The 23,848-nt window shown below is 43.5% G+C and overlaps 1 protein-coding gene across 1 annotated transcript in view; it reads right to left on the reverse strand.

The window, feature by feature from the left end:
* Positions 1-23,848, reverse strand: part of LOC133350905 (teneurin-3-like) — a 490,302-nt gene that overhangs the window by 66,973 nt on the left and 399,481 nt on the right. The window contains 2 exon segments of the mRNA XM_061565743.1: positions 731-877; positions 8,503-8,688. Coding sequence (XP_061421727.1) covers positions 731-877; positions 8,503-8,688 — 333 coding nt within the window.

The raw sequence follows: 23,848 nt of genomic DNA on the forward strand, positions 1-23,848 counted from the left end.
AAAAACACTTAGCATGAAGATAATAAACATGGCATTGCTTTGATGGACCATTGAAATGGATACTTGTGTATTAAGATCGGTTGCCAGTTAAAATCTCTACCTTTTGTTGTTAAGTTTTAGAGATGAACAGAAAGCAAACACAAATTAGTCTAAAACGTTTCAAAAATCCTTAATGGGGACTATGACTTGTGGAAAAAGTAGGCAAGGCATTAATAAACACACATATGAGGCAGTGATGACATTAAGCAGTGGCGAAGTGATACGCCGCTGTCAGATAAAGGGCAAATCCCGGATTTTGTTCAAGGAGGGTTAGGAGGATTTGGAGATGAGGCAATGGCAGTGGGAGTCACAGGGAATGGGGACATCACGTCTAAACAGGTTACAGAATCGGACAGCTGCAGTGCCTGAAACTCCAATCGGGAGGCAGCATGGGGTGGCACAACAGTGCCAAATAAAAGGGTGGAACGAATGCAAAACCTTTAAGACCTCTCAAAAGCTGTGCCTGCAGATCTCACCATCCCATTCAATTCACTCACATTAATTTCAGTGCACCTGGTGCGCTGGCCAGACCACAATTATTTTGCGGAAAATCCATGCGGACAGGGACAACCAAGGCCACACTTTCCCTTCACGATGGCAGTCACTGGGTGTGCACATTGGTTTGACCCATCCGTGCACCCTGCCCCCTGATCTACGATCCGGCATCGGGATGGCCGTCTGGCTGGCTCACCTCCGTCATTATCCTCTCCGTCCCCGCAGTTGGTCTCCATGGAGGTGTCACAGCCCGGTCCTCTCCAGCCAGGCACGCAGACGCACAGCCAGCTGCCCTGCGCCAGCCGGCACTCTCCGTTACCGCTGCACATTGCCGGGCAACCTTCTGCAAAACAAAACAACAAGGCGCACAAGAGACGTTGGAAGGTGGCCAGGTGGCTCAGAGGTCAGAGTGCTGAGCTGGCACTGCTGAGATCCTGGGTTTAAATCAGGGCAGCCGTATGTGATTAAATTAGGTTATCAAGTGTTTTGAGTTTCAGGTTTCAAGCCTGGTCCAAGATGACCGCACTAAAAAAATCCATCATAGATTATCGTGCTTTATAATTAAATTTGTGTAAATTCCAACATGAGAATTAATATATTGGTTTGACTGTCATGTGACGTACACTACTCAGGGCAAGTGGGAATGTGCTGCCACCTTAAAGGGATCTCAGAAGTAGTTCTCTGATATGTGCTTCCGTGGAACATCCTCTAACATGGGAAGGTTGCACTGCCCTGTGAGACATACAATTAAACACTCTGTCGCACGATATCACACCAAGAGCACAATTGGGATAAAATAGGAGATACATACGAATAATAACGTACAATAAAAAAGATACCACAATTTAAATCTGGAGAATATTTTTTGGGAAACAGTTGAAGACATGTCAAATACATCCATGCACCTAATCGGCAACAGGGTGCATTGATGGGAGCATCACAGATGTGGCAGACCGGGTTTAGAGACTGCAGTCCACCTGCCACAAACTAGCTTACATTTTGTGCCAATCGACAGATGCACTACCCAATGGCATGTACACAATGTGTAGGACACAGGCAAGAAATCCACTCAACTGAGAGCCAGGGCTAATCGATACAAGTGCACAAATTGGATTTACTTTGTTATTGTTTATTTTGACCAAGCAAAATCATTCTTGTGCGTTTGTTAATTCGTGTTTGGCGTGCAGATTTACTTCTAATATTTCCATCATCCTGCTCCCCTGCCCCCTCAAAAAAAAATCTCTGACATTTCGATAAATATATGTTTGATAAAAACTTTCATACAGCCACTGCTAATCACCATGTTAACATTTAGCAGACAAATGAGACCCACACACTGGCTGTCTGACAATTTCTGGTGGACAATCAAGACATCTGAAGGTCCAACATTTTAATTCAACTTTCCCGTCATTCGAGTTCATAATCAGCTCTTTGGCACGACCATGAAAAATGTTCCACATGTGCGGCATTAACCTAAATTGTCCATGCACTATTCTTTCTATTTAGATTTTTTTTAACTACATGAAATGAATTACCTTTAGGGAACGGTCATTAGCAACAAAGGCCATTAACGGAGAAAATTGTATGTAACGTGATGGATAACACACTTAAGGTGTACGGCCAGATAGACAAATCATTTTTGATAAGAAAAAGCTTGGAGAGTAATCTGTTGTTCCACAAAGCAGTGATAGCATCAATGATGATGCATTACCATGGGACCTTGGTACGTATTAAAGTCTTTGATTGGTGCAGGGGAGTGGGTTGAGTGGGATGATGGGATGATGATGATGATGATAATGGAGCAAGAGGGAGTAGAACGCGATGAAATGCGATGTCTTACGCAAACCGTAAGTGATCTTGTGAAAGTACAGTATCTAATTGTGCATCAAATGTATCTCATCACAAAAGAGGGATAAGGACAATGATGATTGTTCTCTGACTCTCTCTCTCTCTCTCTTTTTCTCTCGCTTTGCACCATTATGTCGAGAGTGAATGTAAATAAAGCGTACAGGAGAGAGAAAGGTGTCACCACGTTCGTGCTTCACACTCAGGAAAATCGGCTTATTAGGGCTCAAACTGCCTAAGTCCAAACTGTTGATCAATATTACGAGCGCACCTCCATAAGCACACTGACACGTACATAAAGATAAAGATCCCTACCACCCCCCCCCCCCATAATAATTCAGTATTTTTGGGAGTCGTGTTGTGAGATAGCAGATCAAGGCTGGAATTATACACGAGTGTTTAGTGTGGCCAGCTCCACGCTAATCCGCCTTTGTCTCCCACTGCTGATGTTTCTATATTGCAGCAAGTGCTCATTTACGGACGAGTAGACCTAGGGGAGAGCCCAGGACCGGTTCGGATATTACTTGCCACCGATGTAAGATGTGGCTGCGAATCGAACTCAGATCGGCGAGTTGGTAGCGCAATGCGCTAAGCACTTTGCCACTGCACGCCCTTGACAGGTACACACAGACACAACTAATTCTAAACGCCATTCGCCAGTAAGTGGCGGTGACGACACCACGGTGTTTGTGTGCCAGGCTAGATGCATTTGAGGTCACGTGAAGTGTCGACAGACACACGTGTGCACACAAACAAACATGCACGGCTGTTTGGATGGTGCAGAGGTTCAAACGTGAGCAATTTAGATAATACGGCTGCCACTGTAATGCAATAGCAAAAGCTGACAGCGTGGATCAATGCACTCAGGCAGAAACTGAGCCTAAATAGGATCGCAACTAACTTTTATAATGTGTAATGTAATCTTGGCTAACTCGGGGCCTCCAGGGCCCACTTAATGGCATTAAGTATATAAATAACTGTGGCTAATAAACACTAACACGCATAAGCTTGTTCTCACTGAAGGCATTAATGCATTGTCTCAGACGTCACCTACACTGAAATGCTTTTGGACAATTTCGGAAAATTAATTAAGACCCGGTGCTTGCATGATAATGCCGAATATTGTAAGGCTGCACATTGCTTAACAGCTGCCAGGAACAAAGGCGGGAAACCGACGATGTCGTAATTTTATTCCTACCCAGTTTCCAGGGGGTTGCAGGTGAAAGGGTTTTGGAAGCAGATGGCATGTCTACCTGGGGAGTGGTCCTGCCTGTAAATCCTGATGAGGCCGCACGAATATCCGCCCGTTAATACAACACTTCAAGGTAAAGTCTTACAGAGACAAATTAAAAATAGCACCTTTGCAGCCGAAAATACCATGGATTGAGGCATCCAAAGACCACGAGGGATGGCGGATGGCATTGGGAGGATGTCATTCAGCAGGGGATTGACCATAACGTCTGACACCTATGATATTTCAGGTATTGATACGTGTTTAAGTGAATGAATTGTACGCTTACAATGTACTGCAATTATGCATAAATATATCAATGTGAGGATGCGGACGTAGTTACATGTATGTACGTCGAACTTCTACGCACCGTATGTAGCCAACTGCGCTAATCGGAGGGGCGGAGAAAGGACAACAAACTAAATACATAAAAAGCAATTCAAAATAAATGAGTTTTAAATCTAGATTTAAAAAGTGCATAGCTCCCAGTGGTTTTCTAGTGATTGCCACTAGGGGTCGGCACGGTTTGAACCGACTCAAACTGGTTTCAAATTGAGCAAACCAAACGAAACCAAACCAGCGACGACTGAACCAAACCAAACCAAAACCAAACCAAACTAAGCTAAACCAAACCTCTTGAGTTGGCTTAAACCGAAAAGATGCGCGGCAAACAATATTCGCATTCAATACAAATATCAAGTGTATTAATCGCTAATTTCTACGCAGGCTTTCTTCATATTGAGATTCACTAGCAAGTACTGGACGACGATGTCGTCCACAGCCATCTCCTCAAGCTTGGCACGCCCAATGTCCTTGAACGCAGTGTGGTAGTTCAATGGCAGTGAAACCCCAACACTAGGCAACATCCGCGCCCACGAGCGCACACACATCTCGGCCTTGAACGTGCACTTGTGCAGGTTTGGTCGGTCGAGAAAGGAGCGCTTGGCGGCCGAGTTTGCTGTCTCGGAGGGCACGGACGACGCCGGGATAGGCAAATAGTCGAGGGCCATGCGTCGTAGGCGCGGGTACTTGCCGCCGTACAGCTTCCACCACTCGACGACGTCCATGCTCAGGTCCTGAGTCGGCTCAAGCAGGAAGCGGTCGACCTCGGAGGCGGCGCCGTCGTGAGCGTTGGGCGCGTAGACCATGTCAAAGAGGATGTTAATGCCGCCACGCGGCGCCGCCTTCGGCGCCGCGTCCGTCGTCAACGCTGGGTAGCGCTGGTTGAGAATGTCCGTCATCATGTCCTTGATATTGCTGTACTCGGCCTTTACAACCAACCAAACTAGTTTGAGCCGGTTCCACCCTGTCCGAGCCAAACCCAGTCGGTTTTCGTAGCCCCAAACCAAACCGAACCAGTTTAAACAGAGCCAAACCAAACCGATTTGGTTCGGTTCAAACCGCGGTTTGGTGGTTTGAGCCAAACCGTGCCGACCCCTAATTGCCACATTGGACTCTCAATACCGAGGTCAACGGTTTGATCTCTCAGTGTGCCAGCTGAAGCAATGGGCAAGTTGATTAAAATCCTCCCCTCGTCTGTCCACCCAGCTGTAATCTCAACAAAATCAAATTATTTAGGATTATACGGCGGCGTTATTAACGCAAACTGCATCTCAACATCGCTAAGGAACCACAGACAATCTGGAAGGCTGCCAGGCGGTGAGCTGGCGCCAACAACTGCTCTGCAGTTCTCTGTAAATTCAGATTTTTTTTCCAGCCAATTAGTGACTGTTCACACATCTTCTTGGTTCTTTCGGTAAAGTCACGTAGAAGGGAAATAACAAAATAATAAAAGGAAAGCACAAAGTTATTATTTTATTATTTTAATATTAATTGTATTATTTTTTTATTTCCCTTCTACGTGACTTTACCGAAAGAACCAAGAAGATGAATCCCTGCAGTCACGAAAGCTTTAAATCGACGTTTACACATGTGTAAGGAAACCGGAGCACCCGGAGAAAACCCTTGCAACACTCGATCCCATGGAAAAGGGACAGATTATGTCAGTCCACACTTTTCTGCAACTGTATTCTGCTGGCATGTCAGGATATTGCACCTCAATCCCCGTGGGAAGGGAGTTTTGCATTATTTTGTCATTTGCAAGGTGATCCTCCAGCCATCGCTGCCACCACAGTGCTGGATTACAGGCGTGCCCCACCACTGCCCTACATTCACCAGTATACAAACGTAACGTGGAAGAGTAGGCCAAAGATTCCCTCTAGAAGGGGCTCTCAAGAGCTCCATCCAAGTAGAGGTCCTTCTGCAAGCAGCAGCATGAACAAGCAATTGCAGGGCTCCGCCTTTACCGTTTTTCTTTGACAGCAATTGGCTGTAACTTTACGTGAAATCAAAGGCTCTGTATCAACGTCGGAGAAAACGCTAAGCAATGCATTCTGCAGCTTCAGCGAGGCAAAGCACAAAAGCATTGCTCACCGAGACCAAGTTAGCTGTAATGTTTATAACGGTTAATGCCTGTTTTATGGATTCATAATGGTGCTTTTACCGTATCTTTACGTGCTAAACAATCAGGTGGAATTGTTATGCTTTTTATTGATCTTGTGGCCATTTATTTAAGTTAATTAGTTTTGGTTTGGATGTGATCGATCTAACATAATCAGCGTGATCAGATCTCCGTTCCGATCACGCACGACGCTGTTTGCGTCCATCCGAACTGACACCCTCGTTAGGCCGAAAATCAGGTGAATTTCAATTCCAAACTGGTGGCACACCCCTAGTAATTGTGAATGTATGAAACATTATAAATATTCTGTATTTACAATAATTATGATTACTGTAAAACATATACAATAATAATCCGAAACAATAATTCTTATTCTTATTTTACTGTGGGTCATATAACACAAATTTAACATTCATACACTACACATATAATCATGATCATCATCAACCACCGCTGGATGACGGCATCCCCAAACCATCACTATCCCCAACAGTCAAACAATGCGACAATCCATCTCCCTTCTGCACACAATATTGCTCCATCACAATGATGGGCATCTCCTCTGTAGCATTCCCTCCTTCGGCTGCCACTCCATCATTAGTGTAATAAAAGGACTCGAACACTTCTTTCTGTCTTCGTGTCTTTATTCAGGTTCACGTCTTTACCCACACGGCACTCTGTTATAACTCCTGTATTTGTAGCCCCCGGCTATTCACTGCTATTATAGCTTCCTCACCCCTCTGACTCTCTGCTTCATCTACTGTAACCTCCTCCCTGCAGACTTGCTGCTACCCCTATGTGCAGACCCTCTGGCTGTCACTGTATGCAGACCCGCTGCCCACTCTCTCTGTGCAGCCCCGCTGCTGACTGCAGCCTCCTCGCTGCTTCGGGTCGGTCACCGCTGGCCAACGGTGCCGATCCTCGCTCCCCCCGTGTTCGTGGCGATCTCGCCACACCCCGCTTCGCCCTTCGTGGCCTTCCTCTGTTCCTGGTTCCCCGTCACTCCCCCTGCTCTTCCGGTTCCCCTCCTTCTATACTCAACCCCTCTCCCCCCCACGTGACCTAACTCCTCCCCCCCTGACGGCACCTCAGAAGGGCCGTTTACAACCGCATTACATTAGTATCAACCAGTGATCATAATTCCTTCCAGCGATGTGGCCTGTCCAAGCCCACTAGTCTCCCTTTAGTCAACATGATGTCTCTAACTTGCATTTGTTTCCCGATGTACGCATTCATCGTCGTGTTTCTTGGTGCAATGAGATGGTAAATCGCACAGTGGCAAGATGTTAACTCCCTCGCTTGGTATGCAGGAGTTCGTGGGTTCAATCCCAACCCTGGTGCCTGCTGTATATTTGGAGTTTGCATGTTCTCCCCATGGTCGCGTGCATTTTACTCCGAGTCCTCCGGCTTTCACCTCCACATTTAGAATCAATGTCACGCTATAATATTTGGTTTGCTATACATTTCCACATAATAAGCCATTTCTTCGAGCTATCATATGTGGCCAGGTCGCTCCTGGTTAAATTAAAAAGAGTTTAGTTTTAGTTTACACATGAGAGAGCCGGTGGCCCCTTTGTCAGAGGGCACAACAACTGCAGCAGCGTTTTTTTTACCAAACGCATGAATTTTTCTCCGGGTCCTGCGATTTTTACAAATACGCATTTGGAATATTTAGGTACTATGAATGTCTACATAAGCCACTCAATCGAGCTATCATTTGTAGCCATGTCACTATATAGCTCGGCGAGCTTTACCTGGTCAAATAAAAATAGTTGGATCGTTTAGTTTAGAAAAGCACCAGACCAACATACCGAATGATAAAAGTTTGTATCCAGTATTCATAACTTGCGATGACACATGGACTAGAATACTGATACATAAATTTGAACAAAAGGTGAAGAGTGCACAAATAAACGTGGAGGCGCATACTGGGACGTACACCAATAGGCCAAAGGTGGAGCACATGCACATATTATAATGGACTATTTTTTCCATGCAGGTCAGCACGTGTTTCAAAGCCTTGTGTGGAGGTTAGCTGCCGTTGAAAAACATACATTGGCAGGAATATGTTCTCTCCTCCAGCTGAGTCGAGCAGGTAAGAGGTCTCGAACCTCGAATAAGAGCCAAAATAAATGGCACCTGAATTTTTGGACTCGCCAATCTATATTCTATCCCAGGCCAGGGGGCACTGGGGATGGAGGTGCAGTGAACTTGCCACTGACCTCGTTGCAACACTACCCTTGAGGAAGCACTCAAAAACTAAATAGTTCCCGCTCGCGTAATCCATTTGTTTTTGTTTTAGAGGCGCGCACAAATTTCGACTTGTGAAAACTTGGGCGACCTTTGTTCCGTCCATATTTGAGATTCCACGGAGCCCGAGTCGCGAATGAGAACACAGCAAAAAAAATAAAAAAAACCCAGAAAGCCTCACCGACAGAGCAGTGCTCCCCATTCCAGCCCTGGTTGCACTCGCACTTCCCGTCCCGGCAGGCGCCATGCTCGGCGCAGTGGCGGTGGCAGGCCTTCTGGTCGCACGTCTCGCCACCCCAGCCTTCTTGGCAGTGGCAGCTCCCGCCGATGCACACGCCATGGGCACCGCAGTCCACGGGGCACAGCTCTGAAAAAAGAAGACGGGGGAAGACACAGAGCGCCGCGCGAGGGTCACACACACGGGTGAGTCGCGTGTGCAGAATAGGTAGAAGGTGCAGCCCTGCAATTGTTTGCCTGGAAGAGGATTTGAAATTGCGAAAGAATTACGCAGCGAGCGCCATAGCCATTTCATCACCTACCTATATTAAACAAAAAAAAAACCTGTACTATTAATACAGAAAAGGATAAAGGTGCAGCTCTGGTCATGCTGAAGGGCCTCCACGAAACGTCTTAGCTGAGGTGTGAGTACCACAATTTACCCCACCACACGCAACCTGCTGATGGACTGTGGTATGCCCAATTATTCTGCTGGGTGAACAAAAGATAGTGGGGATTTAAGAATCATTTCAACCGTTTCAACTGCCTAACGGGGATTATTGAATCGAAATGGCAATCTCTGGATTGCAAGTCCAGTGCGCTTAACATTTACACAACAGCAGCATTCCCCAGCGCGCGAAAAGACTATCCAAAGTTCGCCGCCATTTAGGCCAGACTATGCCACAAGGGGATGATGTGACGTGAATCTTTGTGCCTGCAGCACTGACAGGGAGGATATGAATTCATCATTTAAATTCAAGCACAACCTGAGGGCAGCAGATATTCACAAAAGAGGTGAGCAATCCCATGGCTTTACCCTCCAACACTGTAGGGCAAGCACTGCTCGTATGCATTTATTTAGTGGCTGGCAGGCAGTGGGTGGTATCTCCAGGCACTGGGCCATCTTTATCACCTGCCCCCATGCTATAAATATAGGGGGCTCTTGTTCATATAAGGTCACTTTGATCTAAGAGAGGGCCTCACTACGTTACAGTTGTAAATCTCACTCTTGGAGGGTGCGCTTAACGTCCAACAAGTCAGCGCGTACACATAAATAATTCTAATAATAATAAAAAAACTTATTTTAATTTGCAACTCGATGATAGAGTGTTCGGTATGTTTTACACTGAGACAATTGTAATGGGTTTGGTAATATCAGTTCTGCTGTCCACATAACGTTGCTCCGCATGAGCCAAAATGTAGAAGAAATGAACCAAACAAACATTGAAACACAATTCACGAAAAAAACGTAGGCTGTTCAGCGCTAAATTGGTGATCTAAAGTTATACAAAAAAATACCCGTAATTAGTTTGTAAATCAAACTATTATTGTGTTGCGGCTGAGGATCCTTGCTAATTAGAATAAACACCCCTGTGGAATTATGTAAGAAATAAATAATATACACATTTAGCACTCCGAAATGTTTAGAGGAATGCATGTGATTCTAAAGTCATGTAGAGGACACTCTTTAGCTAGCCCAGAGGAACATAGCAAATGCCTTATCTCACCACATCAGTAAGCAGGACAAGACACAAAATGTAATGTTAATCGTTACTGTAGGTCTGCATGTGTTTGAATAACTCTGATGATATCTAATATGCATACTTTGGGGTTTAACAACATTTGCATGCATGGCAAACGATAAACAATTCATGCAAGTCCAAAGATATTCATGGTCGGTGAAAGCACATTCCAATTTCACAGGAATCTCATAAACCTGACAAGAGCATGTTTAGATTTTCACATGCTTTGATATGCATATCAAGGTGATCAATATTTGCCAAACCACCTTCGAGAATGATCTCATCAGAATCTAAGCATAACGAATTAAGCCTCATCACTACCTTGATGGGTACACACCACCGAGCAATGAGGGAGAAAATAGACTTGATTGCTTCGTAGGACAGGGTGCCGCCATGTCCCCAGCATAGACTAAGGGGTCACTGTTGTGTAGGAGGTACTGTCATTCAAATGAGAAACTAAATGGAAATCCCTTCCACTCTGTGGACACTAAAGATCCCTCGGCACTCTTTGATAAGAGCAGAGATGTCAGCTCTGGTGTCCGTGGTAAAATTCCACTGTATGCCAATAAAATCCCTGGTCTGGCCAAAATTCCCATAACTGGCTAATTCGTTAACATTAAATCAGTCCTTGCGAGTCCGAGACACCCATGCAAAAATCATGTGCAAGGCATGTTTGTGCATTTGTGAGCAGATATATATTTTTTATCGGAAATATCTTCAACAATTAATTAAAGCTAATACTTGAATCACCAATTCAATTGAGGTCAAAGTTACTTTGGCTAATGGTCCTGTTTAAATTTTAAACACTACCCGTTCATCTTCAGGGCTGAAAATTCAAGATTGATTCGATCACAGTTGTGATGAAAATAATTCAAGAAAAATATAATTTTCCAATTCTCTGTGGTAGCATAGGAATTGTGAGTCATAACGTGAAAAAAATTCGCCCGCAATTTAGTACATAGTTAAAACTAAATGTGCTTTATAATGCACATTTGGGTATTCACCTATAACATATGCCGTTAAAACAAAAAACGGGGAGCCAAATGGAATGGTTTAATGTGGGTTCCATCAGTAGAGACCACAATGTGATAGCACAGTTGTCAAAGGCGAGGGAAACGAACACAAAGCTCTGAATGGAAAACTAATTTATGTTTTCTATTACAAGTGTGAAACCCATGAACTGGTGATCACACTCTTCAGCCCTATTGCTTTTGCAAAGAGAAATGTGGCACATTCTGCTCTGCCATGCCTGTGCTGCCACGGCCTGCATCGCACATCACAGGTAGCAAGCGGAACGTTAACCCTTTTCGTAACAAGCCACCGTCGAATAAGAAGTGTGCGTCGAGTCTTCACACTGTCACTTCATACGGACTTTTTAAGTTCTCTTTCTTATTTTTTTTTACTCCTGAGTAGAGCAGAAAAGGTGGCAAAAAAAAGGATGCGGGACTGCGATTTTTTTTGGATCACGCCGCTGACGGAAAAAAATGCCTCCCACTTGAGAGAGCTCTACAAGAGCCCCGCCGGAGAGTATTTATTAAATCCTTTATATTAAGTTCACTCGCTTGCTTGCTTGCGCGCTTACGACCGTGCAAATCTTTCGGTCGTTTTTTAACCCACTTCCCGTGATCCAATCGAGCTGACATTTTGCACACAGACTCGTTGTGCGTGACCATTTATTTTCGTGAAAACATTTTTCCAAAATTTTACACTTTTTAGGAAAAAATTAATTATATTTAATTACCAATTGCTTAATGGTGGCAGGCAATCATCTGACCCATAGGTGGCAGCCATCTCAAGCCAGAGGACGAGAGGACTCTAGCCGCCACGCATATAAAGGATTTATAGTGAAAAACTTTGTTTTTACGGGTTAATTTTTTTGCTTTGGCCTCGTCTTCCACAGTGTCCAGACATCTTAGATCGGAGTACCCACACTTTACCCCACCGCACACGATCTGCCAATCGACTGTGGTGTACACATGTATGCTCCTGGCAGGGCAGAGGGTGGCGTTGGGGGGAGGGGTTAAAATTGGTACAAAAAAAACCTTCCCAATGTTTCAACTGCTACAGCGGGAGGTCGAACCGGTGACCTTTGTATTGCGAGCCCAACGTGCTGACCTTTACACCATGGCAGCATCCCTGACAAAGATATGTCACACCAAATATATCTCCTTTATATTTGCAATTGACCGTCATTCCTTCTCCCGCATCCTGTTAATTTACCCCAGACTACAGCTTTATTTGAACAAAGACTGCGGAAGTATTTTTGTCGTTGAATGTTTCCAGAGCTGTTGCCATCAGTCATTTATTTTGGTTTTAACTCTAAGAGCTCACTTTGCCCAAAGGATTAACTGCACACCGCCTGAGGGGGTCCCATCATTTAACAAGAGCTCCGATTTAGTGCTAAACGAGTTCAGTGACCGAGACCTAAGATCTAATGGTTGGGATACTGTTACCACAGATCTTGGAGGTCACGTGTCTACTGTGCAGCGGCTGTGGGATCTGGAAGAGGGTAGAAAGGGCAGGCACGAGGTGCGGTGGCATGAGATTGGCCTTGATGACATCTTGAGCTAGATAGGGTGATATACTAATAGGACAAAACATGCGGTGCATCTGTAATTACAAAATTGTGTTCTATTTTTGAGTCATGAATAAAAGAATTAATATACAGCGCAGCTTCTGTTGTTTGAAATCTTCTTATACATGCATTATACTGTACGTGGGGTCCACAATTCTTCCTATTATCCATGCATTTTGAAGAATTCATGGTAAACTTAAAGCGTAAAAAAATATTGCAACTACATTTTCACATCCATGACCACGTAATCCAACATGAACACAGATAAGAGGAATTATACTATATCACAGTGCAACAAATCATGAAAAAATATATATACAGGGCCTGTAGATTGAATGTGCATACAATTACAAAACTGCATGATGGTGTTGCGTCAATATTAAACACACATTTCAAAATGCCCTCTTGGAGTTGGAGGATTACTATGCCACTTGCATACCTTTATAATTTTCTGTAGAAGAGCACACAAAATCGTCTATTTCATTGGGACTTTAACATATTCAGACGATTGTTATATTTCACTGCAGAGAAGCAGAAAGACACTCACGGAAGAAAATGTATTATATCGTGGCACAATTCTAAATAAACCACGTCCAAAATGGAATCCTCCACAGCCTACGGTCTTAGATAAGACGAACTGCACATGTGTGTATCGGTGGGAAGTGGAGCAATGTATTACATTGTAGAGAGTACTTCGTGTTCTACCCATCTTCTGAACTAGCTCATCAGATGAAATATTCCTGAAGCAGTGTAGCGTGGGGATATTAATAAGTAGTGCTTCTGTGAGGCAGCTTAAGAGGTGAACATACAATTACTATGTAAATATACTCCACTACACATAAGCATGTGCATATAAAATACTCGCTCATCCATTTTTAAATAGGACCAAATTGTTACACCAAGCATAAGTCATTTTAAATAAAGATAGTGGATGAAAGAGGCTTAGTAGACAATTTGTATATGAATGGAAAACATGAAGATTTTCTACTGAATAGGATAACCTCATGCATTAAAAATACATTAAAAAAAAATCTCGCCACATTTGTCATCAATGCTGCAGAGTAACGTACATGGTGAAGCAGTGTAAAGATGTTGAGCAAGGGCCCTTCTCTCGAGCAGATAGGAGGCACACCGATTAACTGAATTATTGTTGTGTAATATTTCACTTTGCAGTTTGGTGCCTTAAAAACCTTACTGAAATTTGACACGTGAACTGACATATGGACAGTTCACTTAGAATGGAGTATTTAGAAGCAAACAATTCCTAAAAAAATATAGTTTTAAAAATTCCTCAAAAATTAAAACACGGATAAAACATGATCACATGGAAATTAAAAATACACATTAATTTGACACTGGAGAACTGCATTATGGGAAGGGCGCTGGGTAGTCGAACCAAGCAACAGCTTAAGGCCTCAAGTAGCTTGAGATCCCCCAGATTTATGAAAAAATTTGTCGTGCATCTAATATCAGCTCAAATTTGAACACTAATAAACATCAGCTAATTCACGTGAAAACCACAATGACTCCCTCCCTCATCTTTATAATTTTCTACATCTCTCTTCCTTAATTAGTCACTACATTTATCTTATCTCATTACATCCATATTTCTGGTGTATATATCTCTCTCGTCACCTGACATGAATTTTATTAATTGAAAAGGAAGACCCCCAAAAAGATAATCTCTGCTTCGGGGCCTCCGGTGGCTAGCATCACCACGGGGGCTGGCTACACGGACTGGATACAGAAATTGAACATCACAGTTAAGTCATTTGCAATTCTGAAAAAGTCACTTGCCCTGAGGAGGGACAACTTAAACGCTAGTTTTATTCTCTTCTGCGATATCTTCACTGGCAACATTTTAGCAGGTCACAGTTAGTGTGTACTTCACTTAGAACACATCGACAAAATATGAATGCAAAGGCTTTTACAGTTGTGCTCTAAACAAATTATTCAGTTCTTGAAGGAGCTTCCAGCATGTGCTGCGAAACGTCGGACACTGTGCAGAACAACACGCGGTAGAACAAGAAAACACGCGAGAGAGCAAGTACTTGTACAAGCTGGGGAAAAAATATAAAACTATATATTTTTTACATTTATAATATTAGCACGACATTGAACTCGTCCACCATCCAATGTGGAAGTTCGCTTCAAAAGCAACTTTAATAAACCAGAGGTTGGCGGTTCAATCTCCTGCCATGGCCGCCGAATCAAAGGACAAGTTTCTTTAAATCCCCCCGTTTCTGTCCACCCAGCAGCATCAATGGTCGATCTGCAGGTCGTGCGTAGCGGGTTCGCATATCGCCACTCCCCGCCTGTTCTAATATGTCTGGCTAGCATGGAAAGAGTAGGCCCAATCAGCCTCTAGATGGGCTCTCGAGAGCTAGTTTGGCACATTAGGAATGGATCACTCTTTTAATTATGTCCTTGTGCAGCAAGGTAGTAAAGTGTGGTTCGGTCGCTTTACCGAAGGCCCTTCCACCAGCAGTAGCATGAGCAAGAAATTGCAGGGCTGCACCCTTAACTTTTTACATCATCGCAAACAGGACCTTGTCCACAGTCCTTCGGCAAACCAATAATAATAATAATAATTTATAAAGCGCCCAAAAACAATCAGTTGCACTGCCAGTCCTGCAAAATTATACCATTGGTGGAGACCACCTACAGTTCCCATTGGAACCTCATTTGCCAGAAGCAAAATATGATAATTGTTTTTTTTACCATTTTATCTGGCAACAAAACTGACACATGCCACAGAGATGGCGTCATCTGGTCCAACACCATGTGAGACTAGGCTCTAAAGAAAGCTGTCTCTTGTGTGGACCAATCAATTTCAAGGACAGTGCATACATTATCAGAGTTATGTTTTTTGTTTGCATTCCGACTGCAGGTATTGTGGTCAATGCAAACACCACCTACAGTTGTTTCAGGGTATTTGAGCAGCCCTATTGCAGAAATCGTCATCATCACTGCACATGCCACAGAGATGGAGGAATTGTGAAAACAGAACTGTCCTATCAGTGCCAGAAGGGTGAGATGACGCACGCGTTAAGTATATGACTAAGAGTCTTTAGATGTGTATGGAAAGGATGTTGGAAGGGCTATCTACCCGTATTGACAGTCTGATGTCCAAAAAGGAAACGCTGTCTTCTAGTGATCGGAGTCGTAAGCATATTGAATTAAGGTATCGAGCTCTCCTTTAGAGCAAGAGGCCATTCCCTATGGAGTCATCGATGTACAAGGTGTCCATGGAAGTGTCGTCTATGATTAAAGAATAAAAATTAATCTGACGTTCAAACTGTGCGTTTGAAATGTTGCCAACATATTCCATAAACAATTTAAATTTTTAAGTAGTTTTTTTTCATCGTACCATAAAAAGGCTTGAATGATCTTCAACAGCGCACAATAGAAGCATTCAAAACCATCACACCATTGGCAAACATGTGGAACGCTCTCAAATCTCCGTACGATGTGCATTGCCAACTCCACGGCTCATATGTGGAGGCTTTGAGCGATGAAATCCGATGACATGAAAAATATTCAAGCGACGGAGTGCTTATAGCTTCACCGATCGAGCTCAAACTTTGTTTAATTAATGTGAAAATAATTGACAGCTCTTTTGTCAGTCCACTGGGGGATAGAGGCCACCTCGTGCCGTGTCGGTCATGGGGGGTTGTTTGATTGTACTTCGCCACGCTGCTGAGTCTGTGCTGCGGGAGGTTGTTGAATGCAGAAGACGGGGGGGGGCGGGGGCGAGAGGAAATGGCAGGACCGGCGAGGATTTCAAGCGCCACTGATATTTGCCGTGGCCAGGGATCTAATTCAGGTAACCGGGTTATTAGTAGGGTACGATGGGCAGTGTGCCATCGCTTCACCCAGTGCAAAAGAACTGTAAGTATTTAATAACGGCGCAGTGAAGGTCCAGTGCACGTGCACGTGGCCACAACTGGATGGTGTGGATGTGGTAGAACACACCTTATTGCGAACGCTTTAAAGATGAGCACATGTCCGGCGAACGTCGCCGGTGTCAAAGTGGATGCAGTAAATAGCACTGAACGAGAAATGTGACGATAGCCTTGTCTGATTAACACATCAGATTATGAGGATTTACACCAGCCAGTGCCATCAGTTAAGGTTTGATGCAGAAATCATTTTAAAAACACCCTGCACTCTTCTAGAGATGATATGTCGGACAAGGTCTCGTCTTTGAAGACTGAATACATGCGTAGTTTGGCAGAAGAAAAGGATAATTTTATATAACATTGGAATTGTGGATTAATCACACCATGAAGATATATATTTGGACATTTCCCGAAAAATAAGAACAAAACCACCGTGTGCAGATATGAATTTCCCCAAAGGTTCAAAATACATTAAGTCGTGGCTGAAAATTGCACAACCACGTAGTTCTCCGGGAATGCACGGTTCAAATAGCGCTCGCGAAAATGTCTTTCACAGCTTGGCCCACAAAGGGAGCGATGACCCGTAACCACCGCGGTTACCGGTTTGGGAGCCTCTCGTTTTTGCGGCGGGCGCATGCAAAAACCAGTGACGGGGCATCGCTTTCCAATTGGCTGAGACGACCCGAGCGGTGCCCTCACAAGTTGTTGGAAATGTTGAGCTTGTGAGCGACTGGCGTTGGAAGGCACGTGGGCCACACGCGACTCCACACCAGTGCGACTCCACGACTCCACGACACCCCCTCCCGAGTAAACCGCATTATATTCTTGGTTGTTTTCGGTAAAGTCACGTAGGTAAAAAATTGAAATGAAATTTAATAAAAGTAAAATAAAATAAAAAATCACGACGTTTATTTACTTTTATTAATTTAAATTTATTTTTTTTACCTACGTAACTTTACCGAAAAACCCAAGAAAATGAATCCTTGCAGTCACGAAAGCTTCAGATCTCGAATAAACCGCATTAGCCGCTGTGGGGGAAACAAATAAATGCGATGCTGCCTGCCTGTGCTTTAATTCGGATCGCAGCATTCGGGAGGAGGTGAGTGCGTGGGTTTTATGCCGACCCGCGAACGTCAAGGGAGAGATGCAGCCCTACAATTGCCTGCTCACGTCCGCTGCTGGCGGAAGGTTTCTCCACGTGAGGGAGATCTAGAGATCACCTCGAGAGTGGGAAATTTTACCTTCTTCTAGATGGAATATGGTCTCGCCTACTCTTAACTAAACAACAAAACGACTTGTTATTTTACCAGGTAAGGCCCACTGAGGGGTATAGCTATTTTTCAGAAGCAACCTGGCGCACAAATGATAGCTCAACGAAGTGGAAATTTCGCAGCCAAGTACTTTAAATGAATGTTTAAAAATGTGGAGGAAAAATTCACGCGACCACGGGGAGGACATGGAACCTCAAACTATACAGGCGTCAGGGTCGGGATGGAACCCACGACCTCCTGTATACCAGGTGAGGTAGTTAACATCTCGCCGCCATGCTGGCCAGACGTCTTGGAAGACATGAGAGTTCTCACACTTTTCCTCACCACACATGACCTGCTGATCGATGACCTGTAGTAAAACACAAATGTGGCCATCTGAGCTGGCGCTGCTGAGTGCCTGGGTTTGAATCCAAGCAGGCACCTGTCATTGTGCAGTCATGTATGTATGTATGTTGAACTTCTTTCGCACCATATGTAGCCAACCGCGCTACTCAGATACAGTAAATCTAGCTGTGACGGTCCCACCTGATGACGGAGACTTGAGTTGCCTCCGAAACGTCGTAATTTATTATTTTATTTTATTTCTATTATTACTTTTATTAATTTTAATTTTATTTTTTTACCTACGTGACTTTACCGAAAAAACCTTAGAGTATGTGTGGGGGAAGGGCAACAGACTGAACACAAAAAGCAGTTCTAAAGGAATGAGTTGTCAATCTAGATTTAAAAATGCATAGCTCCAGTGGCTTCCTAATAGCAGAAGGGAGAGCTTTCCAGATGGCTGCAGCGGCGCATCTGAAAGCACCCGATGCGGAAACCGTCCTTGTTCGAAGCCTAACCAAAGGCCGCTGCTGTAAAGATGACCGGACGTCACTTCATGGTTTATGTTCATTAGCGAGATAAGAGCGCGTATTGTGGCTCATTTGTGGCAAGCACTTTACGTGTGATGAGTGTAAACTTATAACGTATTCGTTCGGCAACCAGGAGCCAATGCAGCTCAGTGAGCACTGGACTGACATGATCAGATCACGTGGTTACCAATGACGATGCAAAAAAATCCTTTCATAAATAATTCGGTTTTGTACTTCATTTGGCTAATTCCAGCTCTGAGAATGTATATATCAGTTTTACTATCACATGGCAAGCATTGCTCTCTAAAAGCAGGGCAGGTGGGTTGGAAAGTGCCATCCCCTAAGGTAGATTAAGATTCACTTTAACTTGATGACAGATGTCAGATGTAATTTTGCAATATCTATTTCCGCAGACCATCCTCTATCATGGGATGATGTGAAACCACAATGCGAAAGTTTCCGCGTGGATTCTTAATCTCGTGACATGACAGCACTAGCACAGCTGTTGCTAGAATTGTACATATAAAAAAGAATAGAGTAAAACACAAAGCATAATAACACTGCCGCATGAAGGATATGTTCTCCCCAGAGGTCCACATATTGGTTTGATGTCTGCGCTAAACACAGCGGGTGGACTCATTCAAGCCCATGATGTTACTCATAGTGACATACAAAAAAGTGCTTTTTGAAGCACACGATATATACCGTTGTTTTATGCCCTTAATACGCATTGTTCTTAAATTAATTATCAAGCCGTGCAACATGCTCAAAGAGGATTAATGGGTTACAGAGGCAATATAAAGCTAAGTTTTAAGTGAAGTAAAAAAAATTATACTTGAAAAAAATTGAAGTGACGTTGCTATTCATGGTTTATTAGCAATTTAAACTAGATAACTAAACGGTGCTTTGTGTTGACACTTCGATCCTTTACGCTATTAATAAACTATGATTTTTGTTATTATCACTACGCTTGTGTACCCAGGAACGCCTCACCGAGTCCAAAGCCTCTTCTTTCAGGAGGTTCCTGCCAAGTTTCTGCAGTAGAGGCCGATGTTGCTACGTGTGATCCCAACTGAGTAATTTTGCGGGGATTTGTTTTTTTTTATCATTGTGATAATGGCAATTCTAGTTACATGATAGGGTTTTTTTTATCCATGGGAGAAAACCCGAGAACCAGTTTTGTTGTCCTTACCTCACACCTCTGATTAGTACGGTTGGCTACGTACGGTGCGAAATAAATTCAACATACATACATACAAACCTGGGGAGGAAACCCATGCAGAACTGGGGGAGATCATAACAAAATCAACGCAAAAATGCAGCCAATGTTGGAATCGCACCCAAAGCCCTCCTTACTGTGAGGCATGAGTGTGACCACCCTGCCTCCGCAATGATGACAGCTGGACCAATGTGAAGCTGTAAATGGCACGTGTCTGAAATCATTCGACCATGCATGAAATCCACAAGATGTGTGCTGCAACTTAAAACAAATTCAAACTGCAGCATTTTATCATCCCACAATCTGAGGCACTCAATCTTTTAAAATATATATTATTCCATCTCCATTTCCGTGTTCATGATAAGGGGTTATTGACCGCGACATTGGTAGCTGCACAATGAGGGCACCCACACAATGCAACCATTGATTTTTTTTTCACACGATGAAACTTTCCATTGCAATTTTCTATAAAACTGAAATTTTCTCACTACAATGACACATTTAAAAAAGAAAGGGAAACGATGAAAGGTCACCTAATTATTCGTTCCATTCGTCCATGAAAGTTTAGTTAGCCTGGGTATATTCTGCTGGCAAACTCATTTCAATGAGCGCATGTCAAAGAAGAATGACTGCAGAATGTGACCTGGATATGCAAGAGGGGAATTGTGTCAAAGCGCACAACATGGATCTCGTCCTAATCCCCAACAGCACAATTCTCACAGTGTCAATAAACAAGACAAATAACCCCCCTATGTCTTCTTAGCTCTTTCGGTAAAGTCACGTAGAATGGAAATAATAAAATAATACAAATTAAACATGATAAAAATAATTTTATTAAAATAATTGTATTATGTTTTCTTTTTATCAAAAGTCACGTAGAATGGAAATAATAAAGTAATAAAAAGAAAACATAATAAAATTATTTTAATAAAAATATGGAAATAATAAAATAATAAAATAAAACATAATAAAATACTTTTATTAAAATAATTTTATTATGTTTTCTTTTTATTACTTTATTATTTCCATTCTACGTGACTTTACCGAAAGAACCAAGAAGATGACTCCCTGCAGTCACGAAAGCTTTAAATCGAAACCCCCCCATAGCTTAACAGACTGTTGGGAAAGTGCCGTTAACGAGCGCCTATGAATGCCAACATGGCTCAAAGGCGGGAGGTGTAGCCCAGCCACCTTCATGCGCCCCCAGTGAGTGGGAGTCGAACCTGGCCGCTGGGTTCACAGCAGAGTGCGCTAACCACGACATCACCGCTCCCCTTTGTCATTGACAATAAACACAAAACGTTGTTAACGGCGGTGCAGTGGTTCAGGCATTTGGATATAAACATTGGCAGGGTTTGCATGGAGGGGGGAAATGCCCCCCCCCCCCGCCCCCCCAAACTGGACACCTTTATTAATGTGTTTTCAGTAGCTTACAATTAAGAAAAAACCAACAGGCATTAATTAATTATATGTACCCACAATTCCTAATGTGTGTGACAAAGCGAAGCACTGATCCCTCCCCCAAATATAAAAGTCAAACTCCGCCTATGGGTATCCACCTCCCCTTCACTTAACCAGTAAACCTCTGGATTGCAGGTGCAGTGTTGCTAATAATGACACCACTATAGCATCCCAATACAGCACTGGGCATTCCTATATACGTATGTAAACCATGCACACTCTCTCAATGTCTGTCTCTCTCACGTGCACATTCGTGCACTTGTGCATTGAACAACAGATCCATGACTGAAACTATATTTGATAAACACATTTTAATTTATTCATGTTAAATCATTCTACCATTTTTACTAATCAGCATAATTCAATATTGTGTTTTTGCATTTGCCTCAGTGTTCTCATGAATGTTTGCTCTGCAGTATCTTACCACCAGAAACAAGCTTCGTTAATATCACACGGTCACTCTGCGACGCAATGCGAGGCAGATCGTGCTTAACTAATTGAGTTCCGCCATAACAGCAATGAACGCTTTTGCACTTACACTCAAAGTGAGGTCAACGGTCGGGTACAAAAAGTAACGGCGCATTAGATATGTACTTAGAATGTACACATATAGATAGTTGGAAACAAAAAACACAGGTTTACCGCATTCATCAGTCACACTGCATTTACACAGAAAAGTTTGCTGTTTTGGCCGACGGTCCTCGTTTTTGGGCCTTGGCTGATGTTTACATGAAAATAGTCCTTTCACGGAGCAGAAGGGCTGATGATCATTGCTTGGAACATCAGACGTAGTGGGGGAATGGGGGAGGGGTGGCATAGTGATTATGCACTATGAACACGGTGATGTGAAGTCAATTCCCGGTCATGGCTAACATAACTGGTGAGTCAAATCTGAAGCCACCCTCACCACCTTCCCCGACCACTCCCTTCAGCAACCCACACTGATATCAGCCTGGTAAAGTACAGTAAAACACCCTCATCACTGAGGTGACCAAAACTAAAAACTATATCTTCTTGGTTCTTTCGGTAAAGTCACGTAGAAGGGAAGTAATACAATAATAAAAATAAAACATAATAAAATAATTCTCACGACGTTTCGGCCACAACGCAAGCAGCCGTCCTCAGGTGAAGACCAGGTCTGTCGGGGAGAATTCAGACGCTGTCTCCCCGACAGACCTGGTCTTCACCTGAGGACGGCTGCTTGCGTTGTGGCCGAAACGTCGTGAGAATGATTTTATTATGTTTTATTTTTATTATTTTATTACTTCCCTTCGACGTGACTTTACCGAAAGAACCAAGAAGACGAATCCCTGCAGTCACGACAGCTTTAAATCGAAATAAAAACTATATATTTTGTATTTACCAGGTAAAGCTCATTGAGCGACATAGCTCCTTTTCAGAAGTGACCTGGCTGCAAGTGATAGCTCAACGAAGTGGCTTATCATGTGGATATTTCTATCAGCCAAACACTCTAAATGCACGTCAATTCTAAATGTGGAGGGAAAACCGGAGGACCCGGAGAAAAATGCACACGACCATGGGGAGAACATGTAAACTCCAAATATACAGGTGTCAGGGTTGGGATCAAACCCACGACCTCCTGTATACCAGGCGAGGTAGTTAACATTTCACCACCGTGGCGACCCATATATATGGAGACCTTCGTCCATCAGTGGATTGACAAAGGAATATGAATCATTGCGTTATTTTTTTATGCATAGTAAATTCTCGAAGACTTTTTGGCCAACATCAACTCTGCCGTTCTCTTTGGGGAATTCCACCTACAGATATTGGTTCTCATCTCTAACTTGAGGTGGTATTGTGATTATGCGATCTTGAGCATGGCCTGCAGTAATCGTGCCTTTTATGTGTACAGTTGTGTACTTAATTATGGATTAATTAAAAAATTACAATTTCAGAGACACGCCAAAAGTCTAGACCTGGTACTTTGTGCTTCTTTGAGTTCGAAATGTTAGGAGGCAAATTACATTTCCCAGCTCAAGTTGTCCACTGATTCTTTTTCCGAAATGAATTCTCTTGGCTAAAGCTGGAAGTGCTGATAAATACGAGCATTTGCTCTGCGCACTCCTTCCATTTAAATGGAACATATATGGACCTCGTCATCACCCGACGAGCCCTCCTCAACTCAGTACTCATCACACACAGCAGCTACCACAGTGCAGTCTGTGACACCGATCACTCGCTGGTATCCAGCAAGGTCAGACTATGCCCAAAAAAGATACACCGCCTCAAACAAAAGCGCTACCTACGCATCAACTATGCCAAGACCTCCCTCCCAGAGCTCACTCAATCATTGCAACACAGCCTTGAGCAGTCCCTACACGACACACCAGATGGAAGCGTGGAGACAGTGGGCATACATCAGAGACGCCATCTTCAATGCAGCCATCAATGCCATCGGCAAGCAGACAAGGCAGAATACAGACTGGTTTGAGGAACACCTGGCTATATTGGAACCCATCCTCCAAGCCAAACGCATGGAGCTCCT

The sequence above is a fragment of the Lethenteron reissneri genome, chromosome 35 (assembly GCF_015708825.2).
Source record: "Lethenteron reissneri isolate LAM-NWPU_2019-01 chromosome 35, ASM1570882v1, whole genome shotgun sequence".
NCBI lineage: Eukaryota > Metazoa > Chordata > Hyperoartia > Petromyzontiformes > Petromyzontidae > Lethenteron > Lethenteron reissneri.